Here is a 19854-nt window from a genome sequence, read left to right on the forward strand (position 1 = left end):
TGGATTGTCCATCAAAACGGTAATGCCACACTCCAGGCGGGGTGCAAGGTACTGAACATTTGTCCCCATTGCAGTCAGCACTACCTGAACGAGAGTGTTTTCTAGAATTTGCAGCCTCGGGTGCAGCACTGACTGATCAATTCTCAGAGGCCAGGAGGAGTTGCCGTGACGCAGGCGGCTGGGTTCAGCCCCAGTCGTCAGCCGCTTCTGAATGACTAGAGATCCAAACAGCTCGGATCAGCACCAGGCAGGCGGTGGAGCTGAGCTACTCCGGTAGGATTGCATGACAATGACTGAAATCTTCTCGTGTGTTTTTTAAAAAATTCTGAATGTGGCGATTTGGTCGCGCTGCAACGTCGATGAAATTGCAACAACTGCAGCATTATATTCCTACCCGTGGCTGTTGCGCTTGTCGGGGCGCTGGTCCCCAGGTGATATTGACAGGCTTTGACGGGGACGGGTCGCTCCTTCAATTGTTGTTTTCCTCCCAGGCTTAACGTTTGGCGAAGGCGAATGAGTAGCATTCGGTTCTCCAGGCCAGGGATGTGGAGAATACATGGTTTCTCTGACCGTGGTGTGTCTTGTACTCTTTCAGTGACGCAGGTTGCAATCCATGCAAGGTTGCTGCTGTTTCCCCTTCTCTATTGTTTGGTATCCCGGGCTAAATGGGGAGGCAGCGAAAATAACAAAAAAAAAGCAAAGCAGGGCAGAAAACTGATTAGCAACGCGGGTTGAATTATATAATTTCCTAAGGGTGTTTGATTATTATTATAGAATGGACTTGTAAAATATGTTCATATTGTAAATAATCTGGTCTCCCAAAACTTGGTATATTAGAAATAATCGTTCTAAAATAACCATTTCATATTATGAAATGTAGGTTTGATACGCCGTTTTACAAACCTCAAACCCAGGGCTCTCGACTAGAACTGATTCTGTCGTCTGGTAGATGATGCAAACTGATTATCCAATATTTACAGAATATTTTTCATAAGTTAAATCATTGCTGAAAAAGTTTAACATTCATCAGAAAATTCACTTGATGTTAAAGTGATGGCGGTTCCTTTCTCATGTTTTATACATAGTGTATGGATAGTAAATATTTGGAATATAAAGTAAAATCTCTGAATGCTTTTTATATCCAGTGAATGGTACAATAGAAAAATTCTAAGAACACAACTGGTTTTAGATGTTACATTTGGGTGATTTGAATTCAATGTTTTGTGATGTCTGTATAAACAAAACATTTTAAGAGGAGTCGTCCCACACTCTAACCAAATGCTTTCAATTGCTTTTATTTTCAGATGAAATCTTTTGAAATATTAATGAATTTGACTAGCATCTTTGTCTAGCAGTCGATTTGGGTAGTCCATTTCGGCCAAGTCATGAAAAGGCTGTGGAATTGAAAGGGTTAACTTTACTCCACTTGAACAGCCTATGCATTACCAGGCTAAGGTCCTGGTAAAGGTGAATGCTCTTTCTCAGACTCCTGTAATTATTTCAGTACCTGCACACATTTCAAATATGAATGGTGCTTTTTAATTTTTGTGGGAGAGAGAGATTACTTTCCCCTTTTCCACACTTCCTTTTTTCCACCTCTCCCTTTGCCTCTTCTCCTTTGTCTCCTTCCCCAGCTCTTCTCCCACTCATTCCTCTTACCCTTTCCCCACTTCCTTCTACCCAACCCTCTCCTCTCCTCTCCTCTCCCTGCTTTCTCCCAGTTTTTCCTCTGCCAACACTCAAAATTTAATTCCTGGCATTGACATCAGCTCTGAACAACAGACTCAGCACAAATCCACCCATGTCGGAATGTTTTTCAATTAATTCTGCCTTCCCATTCAATTTTTGATGTAAGTATATCTCCTCCAGTGCAGCACAGCATGCCCCAGAGTGGTGAACCTGCCTGACAGTTGCCTCTTGACTACTCATTTTTTCTGAAGTTCACAAGCAACTATCAGGGTCACTGAACCTTTAGTTTTCTCTCCCTTTCCTCTTAACTCTTTGGGGAGAAGCTTTTCCTTCAATTGACTCTGTCATCAAGGTACGTGCTGAGAGCAGGAACACACCATATGGAGAATAACAGGTGTCAACCCACCTTCCTCCTGTGAATCCTTGGCTCAGAACCAGCTCAAAAATTGTACTAATATTACCAGGACTCCCATGGCTTTCACTGACACCAAGGCAGTTGATGCCCTGTTTTGTAATATCAGGAGTATTAAAGCCTGAAATGTACAATGTATTATTCTTTTATTAACATGGAATATATTATGTTGCTAATATGAGACAATGTTATAACGTTTTAATAGTAGAGAAGGAGCACATTCAGCCCTGATCTTAGTAAAACAATCTAGTCAGTGCCATTCCACTGCTCTGTTTCCTTATCCCCACTAGTTATTTCCCTTAAATGCCCATTAAACATCCTTTTGAAATCATTGATTGTTTCCATTCAAACCCCATGTCGACAGGAGATTTTGTTCCCAAGCATTGTGTAAAACAAGTTCTTCCTTACACCTCCTCCGCATCTCTTGCCCAAAACCTTAAAGTTGCATCCACTAGTCCTTGTACCTTCAGCTAACAGAAGCAACAAATCTTGGCCTACCTTATCTAAACCTATTACAATTTTGTACATCTCCCTTAAATCCACCCCACCTCCCTAGTCTCCCTCGCTCCAAGCTGCAGCTTCTCCAACCTAACGCTCATCCCTGGAACTGTTCTGGTACATTTATCTCATCTCAAGATTCATCATATTCTTGTAGTTAAGTGCGGTGATCAAAACCGAAGGTGGTTCCTTCCTTTTTAAGGCCTTTAATGTCTTACTGGACGTAGACACAGCCTGAGTTTGATTATGTTTTGCAGACAATGCCATTTTTGCAAGCTTCAGCCTGTATGTTAGGTAAACGATACAATAAAGAAAGTGTGGCTTTAAAAAAAAATCTTTATGGTGACAGTGTGAGCTCTGGTTTGTAAAAGTTTGTTTTTAATAAACTAATATTGACAGTGAAGTCTGTAAGATTGCTACTGTTAGAAGAGCTAAGTTTAATTTTGTGAAATTTCGATCGCATTATCCACTGTGATTAAGAATATTCTTGTAGAATTTTAATGAAGAAAGGGATTTAGTTTCATGTGCTGAGTTTTTTATGGAGATGAACAGTTCAGGAAGATCCCAGGATCCTTGCTGTGTTCCACCTTAGTAACCACATGAGTGCTGCAGGTGGACTTTGGAGATTGGGGATGGTGTTGTATGGGATAGCTGTTATCTAGAGGAAGGAAATATCAGCAGGAAGTTTTGCTCCTGGTCACTGTCTGGTAAGCTCCATGATGCAGAGCAACGATCTGATCTATTGATTGTGGGATCTCTTAGCTCTGTCTATCATTGTTGCTTATGCTGTTAGGCCTGCAAGTAGTCCTGTTTGGTGGCTTCACCAGGTTGATATTTTTAGGGTGAAAACTGAGAGAGATTTTAAAAAAGACACAAGGCATGTATTTTTTACACAGAGGATAGTTTGCCTGTGGAATGAACTTCCTGAGGAAGTGGTGGATGTGGGCACAGTTACAATGTTTAAAAGATACTTAGATAAGTACATGAATAGAAAAGGTATATTGGCCAGAAGCGCAGGCAGGTGGGACTAGTTTAGTTTGGGATACTGTTTGACATGGACTGGTTGGATCGAAGGGCCTGTTTCTGTGCTGTAAGACTCTGGCTCTATGTGAAGTCCATATAGAAATATCAGAGGTCTGAAGAAGACTCCTATTGGACTTGAAACGTTAGCTCTGTTTCTTTCTCCACAGATGCTGCCAGACCCACTGAGTTTCTGCAACATTTTCTGTTTTTATTTTTGATCTCTAGTACCCTCAATATTTTGATTTTGATTCAGTTAATAATTGCACCACCTCCCAAATACTTGAATAGGCCCAGTATTCATTGCTCAAACTCTTGTAGTGTAGCCTGTAACTTTGAAACTGTATCTCAGTGTATCAAACTGTATGAGTTAGTGCTTTCAGGAGAGGATTTGAGGGTTCAAGTCAAATTGCAGGTTTGCTTATGAAATGGAGAGTTGAATGAAAAATAGGGGTGTATTTTCTGTTGACAAATATCAGTGATGGGGAAATAGGATGTTTTATCCATCTAGTCTGAAAGTCAACAAATTCCAAACCAGAAACAAAATAATGTGGATGGTAGACAGAAACAAGTACAGAAACCACTGGAAATACCTAACAGGTCTGGCAAGGTCTGCAGAGAGAGGGATAGAGTTAAGTGTTAGGTTGTATGTGGCCTTTCATCAGAGGATGGTGCATGTATGGAATGAGCTGCCAGAGGAAGTGGTGGAGGGTGGTACAATTACAGCATTTAAAAGACAACTGGATGGGTACATGAATAGGAAGGGTTTAGACGGATATGGGCCAAATGCTGGTAAATGAGACTAGGTTAATTTAGGATATGTGGTTGGCAAGGACAAGTTGGACCAAAGGGTCTGTTTCCATGTTATACATCTGAAAAGTTAGAAATGTAAGATGAGGGAGGGCTAGTAAAAGAACCAAAGGGAATCTGTGTGATGAATATTATGGATGAAGCTAAGGCAAAGGAAGTAGTAATGAGACAAGTACAGAAACGAAAGATGGGGGCGCAGGAGGTCTGAATGGCAGAATGATGAAGAGTTGCTGTCCAAGGGGAAAGCAAGAAGAACAAGATTAAGACCAAAGCCATAGAATCCCTGCAGTGTGGAAACAGGTCCTTTGGCCCAACAAGTCCACACCGACCCTCAGAGCATCCCACCCTGACACATCCCCCTATAACCCACCTAATCTACACAGCCCAGAACACTACAGGCAATTTAGCATGGCCAGTCCACCTAGCCTGCACATCTTTGGACTGTAGGAGGAAACCGGAGCAAACCCACGCAGACACGGGGAAAATGTGCAAACTCCACACAGACAGTCGCCTGAGGGTGGAATTGAACCCGGGTCCCTGGCGCTGTGAGGCAGCAGGGCTAACCACTGTGCCGCCCAAAGCCATGTTGGGAGGATTGACTCAATATGTAATTATTGAACTCAGTGTTGAGTCTAGAAGGCTGTAAAGATGAGGATCAGCATCTACAGGAGGTGTATGAGTCCCACGTAAGGATAGGGAAAGCACCAGATATTATGGGGCACTTCGTATATAGATGCCCATGGGAGTTTTGCACCAGTCCCACAGAGCCACAAAACCACAGCCTTTACTATTACAAAAGGCCTTCTGTGACATTTGGAGTGCCTCTAACCCATCATTGATCACCGCTCACCCTAATGCAGCGCTTCCCATGCTTTTCCCACCGTGAGCCCGTTTTAAGGTTTGAAAATTGTTATGGTCCCTCGTTGACCTCTGTGGAGGGGTGGGGGAGAAGAGTAAAGGTTGGTGACGGACTGTGGGTTTGGAGTGGGTTGGCCGGGGTGTAGCTGTGAGAGTTGGAGGGCTTGTTAGAGCAGGAGCACAGCTGTTGTAAACCAGTGGGAGTTCCCTGGTAGCTAGAGCTTGTGGCATTTTAAGATTGCTGCCTTCTTGGGGTCCCAACCCCCTACTTTGGCAAACAGTATGACTCTGTATTTTGTGTGACTGTCCTTGTGGTGTAGAAAACAGTCTGAATCAATCCATTGTTGTGAGAAAGCATTGTTGTGAGAAATAAAGGGTCATTCTTCTCCATGCACTTGTGCCCAATGGGTACCAAGGTTGGCAGGTGATTTCACTTAGAGCGCGACATTTACAGAAAGAAGCGGGAGCACACACAAAGGCACTGTCTGATCAAGTTGGCATCAGTCCCAGGTCTAAGAGGAGAAAGGACATTCTAACGCTCTGTTACTCAATCCTTTAGCAGCATATTTCTAATTGTCCTTGTGGTGCTGCTGAGAATTAGAAATGAGAAGTAAATGAGTTAGTCTTTGGGACCTGGGCCTTGGCTTTCAGTGGAACTTGGGTCAGTTGACATGATTGGTAGATACAGTGTTCAAGAAAGCATCTGGAATACTTTATTAACTGAGACATTTGGCTGGAATATAAACTGGGAGGGGGGGTTCCCAACACGCCAATGTAAACGCCGGGGAGAAACCCGACTCTGCTTAGTCAGCTTGCGCCACTTTAGTTTTTCAGGCAACAACATCCTTTAGTATGGAGCAGGTCTCCCCTCTAGCTTCCCTCCAGCCCTGTGGAGCCTCAACTGGGCCATGGGTAGGTCAGCCTACATGATGCCTCCTCTGTTACTCGTAAAATTGCAGCTGGGCTGGCAGGGGGCACACAGCCATTGGCACAGTACCCTAATTTACAGGTCCACCTGTCTGCTTTCCCACCCATGGGTGTCCCTTAAAATTGACCCCAAGAGTGTAAGGGAAAAGGGTTCACCGTGTCAGACACAGATTAGGCTGGAACTAGACAACTGCAAATAGCCTGCTTGCCAGTTTACAGGAAAGAAGTATTGGAGAGGGTGCAGAGGAGGTCTTCAAGACGTTACCAGGACTGGAGAATTTTAACAATGAGGAAAACTTGGACAGGTTGGGGTTGTTTTGCTCGGAAGCAAGATGGCTGAGAGGGGATTTAATTGAGATGGATAAAATGGTGGTGACACTAAATAGATTGGATAGGAAGAATCTGTTTTCTTTAGCAGAGAGGGATTTAGATTTAAAATAATTTGGAGAAGGGTCAAAGGGAAGTGGTGGAGAAACAGTTTCACCCAGAGGATGGTGGGGTGCTGGAACTCACTGTCTGGAATGGTGGTAAAGGCAGGATCATGCATTTACCACATTTTAAAAATAAAAGTGCCTGCAAACTGATTTGAAATGCCACCACGGAGCTATATGTGGGAGCTACAAAGTGCGAGTACACTGGATAGTTCCATGGTCATTTTCAGTGCCAACAGTGTTCCATGTTATGAATGCATACATTGCTCAGACAAATGGAAGAGCGGATTTAGCAGAGCATGTGCCATTTTGGCCTCCTTATCTGAGGAAAGATGTTATTGCCAAAGGGGGACCGCAACACAGGTTTACCAGACTTCTTCCCGGGATGTCCAACTGGATAAATTGAGCCTGTGTTCTCAAGAGTTTCGAAGAATGAGAGGTGATCTCATTGAAATTTACCAAATTCTTAATAAGATAAATGCAGGTAAGATGTTTCTTCTGACTGGAGGGAGTCTAGACCTGGGGGAGGTGTGGGTGGGCAGTTTAAAAATAAGTGAAAGTCACTTAGGGCCAAGATAACGCGAGTGAATATTACTTGGAGGGTTGTGACTGTTATTTTGGTAATATTGCTTTTCACTGCTGCATTAAAATAACTGGCCCCAGACTTGCAGATTTAATTGGCATGTTCTGATTGTTTATAGCTTCAGACAGGATAGGTGACCAATCCTTCGCCAACCTCAAGCCTGTCCTTCTGTCACATTTCTCAGCTCTCGTTTCTTATTGCAACCATGGGTCATTACTGAATTATTTCCCTTCTTCTTTCCTTCTCCGCGCCCCCCTAACACCACCACCACTGATTTTTATTTAACTGCAGATGTGCTTTTATTTCTTCTACGATGCTGAAATGAAGAGTTATTCACCATCTATTTAATTCTGCTTTGAAATCTCAGAGCTACGCAATTCTTCCCTCCCTCAGTCGCACTGAAATAGAGTGATTAAACACAAGCTCACATTCTCTAATCATGACTTCCTGATTTGGCTCCTTTTCTTAATTCAGCCCACGCGGTGTCTAACAGTTGGATTTCACCTGTCTTCGTCGTTTCCTATTTAAGGAAAAACAAAAAAAAAATCTAAATCCGAAGAGGAAGCAGAGAATTGTTTTTTGTTTGTTTAGATGTTTGACTTTTAGTTTCTAATTGCTATGGCAGTGGCTGCAATGATAAATTACAGGATAGAACCCATCTCTCAGTAATTGACTGGTTCCTAATGGTAACTCAGCAGCAGAATGTCCTTTTTACATTTGCCTAATAACCAGTCAAAATAGCCTTGTATCAGAAATCACTCCCTTTAATTGGTTAGCTGATCAATATTTTAATTCATTTATTTTCAACAATTAGTAGTAACAGAGAGGGGAGGGGAGCAGAAATGCTGTTTCTGTTTCCTTAGAAAAGGATCAGCAGGTTTGTCTTTATTGAACAATAATAAACCGTCTTGCTGTGTTAGGAAAAAGTAGCAGTGATTTTATTTTGCACAATGTAACGGACCACATTTTTTATCTTGCGACTGTGTATTTAAATGGAAGTTGCAGTGAAATGCCAGGAGAGTTTCGCAGCTTAAAAAAAAATCAGATGTTGCATATTTCTTGAGCTGTGTGATACCGTGTTGCGTTTTGAAGTGTAAGAGGGGGAATTAAAGACTGAGCAGCACCGAGAGTCTTTTCAGTTGGAGTAATTCTGCCCAACAGCAGCCTTCTGGTTGAACTGCAGTGTTTAAAATGCTCTAAGTGCTGGGCCAGCAACAGAGAAGAGAAAAACAAAACATCCAGAGCCTGCAAATAGAAAGCATCCATCTCGCAATCTCTTTGTGCATTGCGAAAGAAAGAAGGAAAACCTAGAAAGGTTTGAAGAAAGAATTCTGAAACAAGCAAAAAAACTGTGTCCGCCTAATCAACCATTGAATCGAAGTACAGCCATCGCTCCAGATAGCAGCATATCATCATTGTTCAAATCAAAAAGACTTTGTGGCCCGCATTTCTGAGAGAACACCAGCACCGTCACTTCCGTCAGCCCACATGTGCATTAATGGGTTGAGGTGGTCGAAGTTCTCAGTAGACCTTATTGAGACCTGGATTTTCACTTGAATTGTGGTTCAAACCAGGATTTAATCTAGAACATACAAATATTTTATACTTAAGAATTCAGATACCTGCAAATCGACAGACATGTCCGTTGATCCTCTGCTGTATTGGGAATTTTGGAATCTGTCACTATTGCATTTTGGAACTGCCAGCAGAAATTCTGGAGGATTGTGCTTTAGATTTAATTGCAAGCAACTGTTGAACACCTCACATTGTCGAGATGTTATTTTAAAAGGACAAATTGCATAGCTCTTTCAAAAGGCTAGAAATGATACAATGGGGAGGCTGAGTGGGGAAGTGGTGGCGGAGTGATATTGTCCACTGGGCAAGTGATCTAGAGACTCGGGTAATGTTCTGGAGACGCAGGTTTGAATCCCACCACGGCAGATGTACAAAAACAGTTCTATCGTAGAGTCATAGAATCGTACAGCATGGAGGTAGGCCCTTCAGCCCAAACTGGTCCATGCTGACCAAAATATCCATCCACGCTAACCCCATTTCCCTGCACTTGGCCCATATCCTTCTAAACCTTTCCTATCCATGTATTAGTCCAAATGCCTTTTAATTGTTGTTACTGTACCCGCCTGTAACACTTCTGCTGGCAGCTCATTCCATATATGTACCACCTTCTGTGTAAACAAAAAAAAAAAAGTTGCCGGTCAGGTTCTGATGTATTCTTCCCCCTCTCACCTTAAATTGATGCTCTTTATCCTCGATTCCCCATCCCTGGGAAAAAGACTGAGTGCAGTCATCCTATCCATGCCTGTCATGATTTTATACACTTCTACGGATCCCCCCTCAGTTTCCTGTGCTCTTAAACAAAAAAAGTCCTAGCTTGTCTAACCTTTCCCTATAACTCAGTCCCTTGAGTCCTGGCAACATCCTTGTAAATTTCCTCGGCACTCTTTCCGGTTTAATAACCTCCTTCCCATAGCAAGGTGACTAAAACTGAACACAGTACTCCAAGTGTGGCCTCACCAACGTCCTGTACAACTGCAACATAACTTCCCAACTTGTATACTCAGTGCCCTGACTGATGAAGGCCAGTTTGCCAAAAGCCTTTTTCACTGCCCTGTCTACCTGTGACTCCACTTTCAGAGAATCGTGTACCTGAACTCCAAGGTCCCTCTGTTCCACTACACTCCTTAAGGTCCTACCATTCACCATGAAACTCCTACCTGGATTTGACTTTCCAAAATGCAACACCTCACATTTATCTCTATTAAGCTTGATTTGCCATTTCTCGGCCCACTTCCCCAGCTGATCAAGATCCTGCTGCAATTTCTGATAACTTTCCTCACTGTCCGCGATACCGCCTATTTTAGTGTCATCCGCAAACTTACAAATCATGCCTTGAACATTGTTATCTATATCAATGGGCCCGGCACTGACCCTTGAGGCACACCTCCAGTCTTCCGGGACCTCACCTGTGGCTAACAATGATACAAATATTTCAGCCAGGGCCCCCGCAATTTCTTCTCTAGCCTCTTGCAGGGCTCTTGGATATATCTGGTCAGGACCAGGTGATTTATCCACCTTCATACATTCTAATACTTCCAACATCTCCTCTACTGTGATATGGTCAATCCTGCAACATCCTCCTTACCAACATATGGGGGCTTGTACCAGAATTGGGAGTGCTGTCTCACAGACTCGTCAAGCAGAATTCTGTTACAGACATGTCCACGGGTTCATACCTTTACACATAATATCCCAGACAATGTCATTACCGTTCCTGGGTATGTCCCGCTCCACTGGAAGCGACGGTAGAACAGTAGTACACAGTCACGAGGAAGGAATTGACCTGGGAGTACTCCATATTGACTTCAGATCTCAGGAAGTTTCATGGCATCAAGTCAAACTTGGGCAAGGAAACCTCCTGCTGATTATCTCTTTCTCCCTGCCCTAGGTAGATGAATCCGTACCCCTCCATATTAAACAGCACTTGGAAAGGAGAAGGGTCACTGGACTCGAAACGTTAACTCTGTTTCCCTCCCCACAGATGCTGTCAGAGCTGCTGAGTTTCTCCAACACCTTCTGTTTCTGTGTGTTTTAAAATTAGCTCGTGACTTTCAGATGAGACAATGAAATGAGGCCTGTCTTTTCAGGCAGATGTAAAAGATTCTGTGGTCCCAGTTTGAAGAAGAACAGGGGAATTCTCCCTGGTGTCCTGGACCAATATTTATTCTTCAATTGTCTTTGCTAAAGTAGGTTATGTATTCATCATCAAATTGCTTTTTATGGGGGCTTGCTGTGTCTAAATTTGCTGCTATATTTCCAACATTACAATAGAGACTGTAATTCAAAAGTCCTTCATTGGCTGTTTAAAATAAAAGACTTCGGGAAGTCCGGATTTAGCAAGGTTAGGGATGTTCTCAGAGGTGGAAAATTGTTGGAAAAACTTAATAACCCAACTTCAGTGGATGATCCTGTAACTGCATCAACCACAGCTAACTCTCTGTCTGAGATTGCCCACGTAGTGCGGATTAGTATCAAATTGAGATGCGGCAGTAGGTCACCTGGTCACTAAACTGAAAATTCTAGGGATTTCTAAGCCTCCGTTTCCACCTAGTGCCAACTTAATTACACCAGCAGTGAGGGGAAACTTCCAGTCCTTACAGCTTACATTGCAATCGAACCCTAATATTTCCTACATTTATAAATAGTGACTTTTTTAAATTCATTCATGGGATGAGGGCATCACAGGCTAGGCAGCATTTATTGCCCATCCCTAATTGTCTAGAGGGCAGTGAAGTGCCAACCACATTGCTGTCTGGAGTCATATGTAGGCCAGAACAGGTAAGGATGGCAGTTTCCTTCCCTAAAGGACATTAGTGAGCCAGATGGGTTTTTCCGACAATCGACAACAGATTCATGGTCATCATTAGACCTTTAATTCCAGATATTTATTGAATTCAAATTCCACCATCTGCCCTGGCGGGATTCGAACCCGAGTCCCCAGAACATTATCTGGGTCTCTGGATTAACAGTCCAGTGATAATAGCACTAGGCTATCGCCTCCCCACCTAGAATTACACTTCACAAAGTACTGCATTGGCTGTAAATAACAATAACTGAAGGCAATTACCTTTATATGTAATTAAGGTCGCTGTAGTCCCAGAGGACCATGGGACTGCTGTCGCATTAGAGAGAGATCGTGAGAGAGAGAGATGAGTGGTATTGTGGTTTAACCTGAGGGTCACCGTTCCTCAGGCAAAGGGTGAGGTTGAGAAGGCAGGATCTTCACAGTAACCTTTATATGGCCCCTTTATCATAATAACATGTCCCAAAGAGCTGCACAGGAACAATTTATCAAAAATAAATTACCAAGCTCCAAAAGGAGCAATTAGGGCAGATCACCAAAAGTCTGGGAAACAGGACTAGGTTTTAAGAGCATTTGGAAGGAACAAAGCGAGAGGGAATCTTTGAGCTCAGTACCCAGGTGTGTGAAGGCATGGCCGCCAATGACAGAGCAAGTAAAATTAAAAGATATGGAAAACGCCAGAATTAGAGGAGCTTTGGAGCATGCTGTGTTTGTGAAAGCTGCTTAATAAATACTTGTCCTTTACCGCTGACGTGAGAAACAAATGTTTCAGTCAGCTGCTGCTCTGCCACCCCTGCCCCTACTGAGAGCTTAATTTGAAAGCCCTATTTAGGAAGCAGTCTCCAGATTGGTTAAAAAAAAATGTGCTGAGCATTTGGCTTTTTAATTATTATAGTGGTTTAACTCTTTATGCAACTCTAGTCTGCAACATAGCCATTAATTATTGAACAAAGCCACTGGATTGGGCCTGTAACCTGATCAAGTACTGGAACATATAGGGTTTGGTATTAATAGTTTAGGTTACTGTGTCAAAGGCAACCCCAGTGTAGTGAGTTCCACTGGATGAATTCACCCTTTCTCATGACCAACTTTATCATATAAAAACTCTCTCTGACTTTCTTTTGAAGTCAGACTTGACATTATTCAGTCAGTCTCGGGTGCGGGAAATGTCATTGTTTCCCATCTTGCTTGGCCACTTCAGAGGACTTTGAGTCAACTAAGAACTACAGGTTTGGAGTCAAACGTGGGCCAGACTGGGTAAGGATGTTAGATTCCCTTTTTGGGAGAACATCGATGCATCAATTGGGTTTTTACAATGAGCTTCAATGATGAATTTTTCCAATGCCAGCCCATAAAATACCAGATTTGTTGAATTTAATTCCATAGGTGATGTCTGGATTGTAACTGGGGCTTGCATCTCATCCAAGGAACTGCTGCATCCAAGAGGCTAATATCATTGGGATGTATTAAAAAAGGTTTTAAAACTTTCTAAATTTTCTTTAAGGTTTTCCTCTTATTAACAATGGAGAAAATGTTGGAGATTGGGAAGAGAAGGAGCTATTCACTGAAGTTGAGGTTCACCCAACCAAGTAGTCTGCTTGTTTCTCAATTGGCTGTGGGTTGATGGATGTCTCTGATGGTCAATGATGGTTAACGATGGGAGGTCATGTGATGAACTCCTCCGCATACGGCCAAGCAGAGTTGGCAATCCTGGTGGTTGATTCCATGCGCAGAGCAGAAGTGTTTCATGTCTCTTGCACCACCCCCACTCAAAAGGTCGCAGTGGACAACCACACAGGCCAAGGAATTGTTGCTTGGACTTCCTTACACTAAGTCAATGCGTTTCATTAAAAAAATACATTTTAAAAACAGTATTACTGATAGACTGTGACTTATTGCCTAGTTTTTGTGGTATTTGAAAGCTGTCGTCTCATAAGACCATAAGACATAGGAACAGAAGTCATCCATTCAGCTCACTGAATCTGCTCTGCCATTCAATGAGATCATTGCTGGTCTGATAATTCTCAACTCCACTTTCTCGCCTTTTCCCCATAACTCTTGATGCTCTTACTGATTAAAAAAATCATTATTTTTATTTATTCATGGGATGAGAGTGTCACTGACTATCCCCAATTGCCCAGTTTGGAGTCGCGTGTAGACCAGACCAAGTAAGGATGGCAGTTTCCTTCCCTAAAGGACAGGGAAAGGACATTAGTGAACCAGATGGGTTTTGCCCCAGAAATTGACAATGATCATCATTACACTCTTAATTCCAGATATTTATTGGATTCAGATTCCATGTCTGCTATGGCAGGATTTGAACCAGGTCCTCAGAACCTTGCCTAGGTCCCTGGGGATTAACAGTACAGCGATAATACCACTAGACCATCAACTCCCCTACTTCCGCCTTCACAGCCCTCTGTGGTCAAGAATGCCACAGATTCATTACCTTCTTATCTCTTCATGTGCAACTCCTTATAGTGAGATTATGCCCCTGGTCCTGGATGTTCCTGTAAGCGGAAACAGTCTTTTATTTACAAAGCCTGAGAACCAGGTCATTTTCCCCATGGTCAAATTGCTATAAGGACCGAGATAATGAGAATACCTCATCACATTGTATATTTATAATTAAATACTCACCAAGACAAAATTGACAGCTGAGTTTGTTTCTAAACAAAGGCAGTGATTGTTTATTGTCCAGCAGTGATTAATTGTTCTGAATCAAGGGACAGGATGTTTGTTTTTCAGAAACTATTGAAAATGACGAAAGAAAATGTGATGGATGTTGCTTCAGAGGAAGAGCACAAAGAGCCCCAGGAGCATCAGCCGGCAGAGTTCCAGAGCCCGGTTCTAGAGAGACGCAAAAAGCCTGTCATTCACCCGTCTGCCCCAGCACCACTGCCGAAGGATTATGGTAACTGCTTTGAGCTGTAATTGGCATTGAACCTGATGCTGAGCTCTCGGGTCCATGACCGCCCCGATCACGAAGGATCCCAATGTCTGACTCTGCAACACCATGCACTCTGATGTGGCCAAACAGCCACCAACAACCCTCTTAAAAAACACCTCAATCACCTTTTCCCTTGGTGACCTCTCATCTTCCAAATCTTGGTAAAGGACACTGACAAGACGTTACAAAGTCGTCACACTAGGAGAATAGCCATTTTCAGCCCACACACACAAATCCCTCCCATCTTACCTCATCATAACTCAACACAATGCCCTTTTACTTCAGAACTAGACCCAGGCGTCTGGATGTAGCAGAATGGAGGTGTCACAGCCAGGAGACATGTAGGTGATTCCCTTCACACTGCGCGGAGCTATCTGCTACGAGTACTCCATATTTCTGCTTTGGCAGAAGCTGTGACCATCAGATTTAAGATGAGCCAGAACCACTTCCATTTGACCCACACAATGTCCTGAATCCTCTGTAAGTTACTCCATAAACTATTCCCCCCGCCTGCTCAATTCAGCGGTAAAGACTGCAGTTCAGCCTCTCTTGCTCTAACTGTTCCTGAACTCTGCTTCAAATGCCCTATTCAGTCCAACCCTATTCCTGCTCAGTCACATCTCCAAACGTCATGAACTCTCATTCAGTACCAGTAACATGCATACCCAGATTTTTGTCCTCCCCACCTCCTAAGCAGGTTTTCTATAACTGACTCCTGGCTGATATCCTGATCTCAACCAGCTCCCAACTCATCCTGAACTCTACCAGTTACATCTGTTCCCCTGCCCAGTTACTGGAAATCTTCTCCTAAACCCTCCTGACTTGGCTGTGCCAAAGCTATTTTTTGGACTGTACTCTCAGTAACTCTCTCAGCAAGACTTAATGCTCAATTCTTGAGGCATTTCCCACATCAAAGATGCTAGACAACTATAAATCTTTAAGGGAAATGTGGTTATCTGGTACCTTGCCATCTGTAAGGGCTTCAGTTGATGTTGTAACTGGGATCTAGATCCCGATGGTGGCCCCTGAATCTTTGGGTGCTCACCTGTGCATGGCAACAGGTTAATATGACAGTGATTGGTTGAAAAATGTTTCTCTGCAGCCTTTACATTCTTCGATCCAAATGACCCGGCCTGTCAAGAAATCCTGTTTGACCCCCAGACCACCATCGCTGAGCTCTTTGCTATCATCAGACAGTGGGTCCCCCAGGTGCAGCATAGGATCGACGTCATTGGAAATGAGGTGAGTCACTGTGGATGTTCTTCTGGAAGCTGATTTTTATTTGAAACTTACGCACAATTGGAAACACTGTTTTGGAATATCTTAAGCCAAAAAGATTTAAAAACTGAGGAAATGCCTGACTTTAAAGGCAGTTTACTGTGTGATTTAATCTAATACAGTGACCAAAACATTTGGAATTACCTGCCAAGTCCACAACCAGTACCATCTAGAAGGACAAGGGCAGCAGAGACATGGGAACACTGCCCCCTGCAGGTTCCCCTCCAAGCCACTCACCATCCTGACTTGGAAATATGTCGGGTGTTCTTTCAGCGTCGCTGGGTCAAAATGCTGGAACTCTCATTAAGAATGCACCTACAGCACATGGACAACAGCGTTCACTATCATTTTCTCAAGGGCAGTTAGAGATGGACAATAACTACTGACCCAGCCAATGAAGCCCACATCCCATGAACTGCTGAAAACAAATTGCTTAATTTTAATTGAACAGATCAAGAATTGACGAGCTCAAGTAATTCATGTGATTAGCTCCAGACTGAACTCTTAATTCAGTCTGATATTGGGACATAAGAACATAAGAGCTAGGAGCAGGAGTAGGCCGTCTGGCCCTTCAAGCCTGCTCCGCCATTCAATAAGATCATGGCTGATCCTTTCGTGGACTCAGATCCACTTACCCACGTTCTCACTGTATCCCTTAATTCCTTTATTGTTTTAAAAAAATCTACCTTTTTTTTAAAAGCATTTACTGAAGTAGCGTCAACTACTTCACTGGGCAAGGAATTCCATAGATTAACAACCCTCTGGGTGAAGAAATTCCTTCTCAATTCAGTCCTAAATCTGCTCCCTCTAATCTTGAGGCTATGCCCTCTTGTCCTAGCTTCACCTGCCAGTGGAAACATCCTCTCTACTTCTATCTTATCTATTCCCTTCATAATTTTATATGTTTCTATAAGATCCCCCCTCAATCTTCTGAATTCCAATGAATATAATCCCAATCTGCTCAGTCTCTCCTCATAAGCCAATCCCCTCAACTCCGGAATCAACCTAGTGAATCTCCTTTGCACCCCCTCCAGTGCCAGTACATCCTTTCTCAAGTAATGAGACCAAAACTGCACACAGTACTACACAGTGTGGCCTCACCAGCACCTTGTACAGCTGCAACATAACCTCTCTGCTTTTTATTTCAATCCCTTTAGCAATGAAGGACAAAATTCCATTTGCCTTCCTAATTACTTGTTGTACGTGCAGACTTACCTTCTGTGATTCATGCACAAGGACACCCAGGTCCCTCTGCATAGCAGCATGCTGCAACTTTTTACTATTCAATGGTCTCTTGGGATCAAAAGCCTCAGGTTTAGATCTTTCATTAAAATTAGGGGAGACTGGCAATGCAATCTCTTTAATCATTTCTTAATGCCTCAGTGCTCAGGAAAGGAATAAGCAAATTTCATGAAGAGGACAGTAGCCTTTCAGTAATTAAACTGCTCTTCATGGCAGGGTAAGCACCAGGTCATTCCTTTGGGTGGTCTTTAGTGTGTTTTTAAACAACACCATGGGTGTGTGGGTGGCACAGTGACGTGTTTTTTGGATGTACGGGTTTGGTTTCCATGATGTACAGAGGTAATGTGAGGATCCTCACAGGAGGTAACCTTTCACCAGTTTTACTTCTCATTCAACTTGGTATTTGCTCCCGTTTAGGAATTGGCGAAAAAGTTTCACTTTTGATGAAACAGTTTGATGATGGTGTTGACTTTTGTGTGGTTGTACAAAGTGACATTGGCCTGTTACTACTCTGAATTTATTCTGTCCACTCGATCTGTGCAGTGGTTGTTCTCTATGTCAGCTTTCTCCTAGCTTGCTTCACATAAACCTGCCAGTGTCTGCGGTGTCCTGAGGGAATACACCCTGAGCAGGTTACCTATTAAGCTCGGCATGCCAGATACTGTCTGACCTCAGGCCTGTGGAAGCTTTGTCTTTTGAGATAGAGCTGTTTCTCAAGGGGTGATGTTGCTGAGATATTCAACACCGTGACCCAACATTCAGCAGGTCCAAAGGTTCAAATCTCGGTATGAGTTATTGTTAAACAAAACACCTGGAGAAGGGTTAAAGTAGACCTCAGGTTGATATACAAGCTCGTGAATTATGTAGGAAATATATATGGCATAGGTATAATGGGCTAGACTGTTCTAATTCTGTGAACACATGTTGTCATTGGCTATCACTCAGTAATGACTACGATTGCCCACGTCGGAAATTCCGTGTCACTGGTCCTGGGTTCAGTGGGGCCTTGTGTGGCTGATGAGCTTGATCCCAGAGGCCCAGCTCCAAACATACATTTGGCAGGTGCTTCTGGGAGATAGATTTGTGTGTATTGTTGAAGCTGTTGGCAATCCTTTCTCTTGTTCTTTTTCCATGCTAACTCCTGCTGAAGTGTGTTCTCCAAGAATTGTGCCCCTTTAATGATGGAGGTTCCTCCAGATCAGTTTCTCCTGAACAAGGGTCTCCCGTGCATTCACGTCTGTGTTGCATTTCTTGAGGGAAGCCTTCAAGACATTTTTGAAACACTTCCTTTGTCCTCCTCTCATTCAAGTGCCTTCCTTGAGCTGGGCAAAGAGGATTTGATTTGGCAGTCATCATTCCAAGCGTGTGGCTGGCCCAGCGGACTTGGTTTCAGATGATCATAGCCTTGATGCTGGTGCTATTGGCTGCTTCAAGGACACTGATGTTAGTACGCTTGTCCTCACGGCAGTTGTGGAGAATCAGTCTCGAACAACTTTGATGGTATTCTTAAGGGCCTTGAGTTGGTGTCTATACTTAGTCCAAGGACTTTCTCAACTGAACGTGTCTAATGGTGGTACCCGATGTGTTAGATGTAATGCTTGATGTATGACAGTGACCAGTGAAGCAAGAATCTGATCTCTTGTAGCACACAGATGGCAGATCTCAAACCAGCCACCTATCTAGATTTATAAGATGTTACTGTCCCCGATGATTTATTCCCACAAGAGTGGTGTTGCTTGCTGTAATATGAACCATTCAGTCAACAGACAGACCTGAGGCAGTAACTCCAGGGCACTGGAGAGATGCACTTTGCATTTGAATTTTTAATCTGCTACAGGATGACATTGAGAGTTTTATTAACCCACCTCAATATCCAGTCACCCCTGCTAACAAAAACCTTTTTCAAAGCCCATGTTTTTGCAAAAGCTTTCAGCTACGTCTCCTATAAACTGTCCCCAGTGACATGACATCTATTCCTTCACCCAACATTTTTTTTTATTTTCTTGCCTTCCAGGGGCCACCTGAGAACTTTTTTTCTCTTATTAAAAGTTTTGTCTAACTCAAAGTTGTTCACGTGTGTCTGATGTTTGAGCCTTGTCTCAAATCTCCAAACACCGAGGTGGGGGTCACAATGGGCAAAGGTTTGTGAGGCTTTGGTTTGTTGCCACTGTTGAATGTCCTTTTATTTGAAAAACTGCCTCGTGTGTTTTTCAGTATGGGCCTTTTTGGATGTGGTCCTGTCGTTTTCTGATATTGGCAGAATGATGACCAACTCCAGCTCAAGTGCAGCCAATTGATCCTAGTGGTTAACCAGCCTGAACGTCTCAATGGGGTAATTTGCCCAACATTTGGGTTTTGGTAGCTTCTCTGGGTCAGGGCATCAGAACCAATTGCAATCAGACCTCGACTGGACCTTAACAGTTTCACCAATTGGGATTATTGCATTTTTTGTTTTTAAACCTTTGATGGGATGCCAGTAGATTCTGAATGGTCATGTCGCTCGCAACATAAACCCTAGGCCAATGTTTTGAGGCTGTGAGTTTGAATTTCACCATGGCAGAAGGTGAAATTCGAATTCAGTATGATCTGTCACTTAAAAAAAATTGTTGTTGTCTCAGAGATAGTAGGAACTGCAGATGCTGGAGAATCTGAGATAACAAGGTGTCGAGCTGGATGAGCGCAGCAGGCCAAGCAGCATCAGAGGAACAGGAAGGCTGACGTTTTGGGCCTAGACCCTTCTTCAGAAATGGGGGAGGGGGAGGGGGTTCTGAAATAAAT

At 43.2% G+C, this 19854-nt stretch overlaps 1 protein-coding gene across 2 annotated transcripts in view; it reads left to right on the plus strand.

Moving 5' to 3' along the window:
- clip3 (CAP-GLY domain containing linker protein 3) overlaps positions 1-19854 on the plus strand; it is a 70814-nt gene continuing 50960 nt past the window's right edge. For both annotated transcript variants that reach the window (XM_048618375.1, XM_048618376.1), the window contains exons 1-3: positions 1-273; positions 14355-14520; positions 15659-15798. In XM_048618375.1, coding sequence (XP_048474332.1) covers positions 14367-14520; positions 15659-15798 — 294 coding nt within the window. In that variant the 5' untranslated portion in view covers positions 1-273; positions 14355-14366. The remainder of the gene's footprint in view (positions 274-14354; positions 14521-15658; positions 15799-19854) is intronic.

The sequence above is a fragment of the Rhincodon typus genome, chromosome 39, assembly GCF_021869965.1.
Source record: "Rhincodon typus isolate 14 chromosome 39, sRhiTyp1.1, whole genome shotgun sequence".
Classification (NCBI taxonomy): Eukaryota; Metazoa; Chordata; class Chondrichthyes; order Orectolobiformes; family Rhincodontidae; genus Rhincodon; species Rhincodon typus.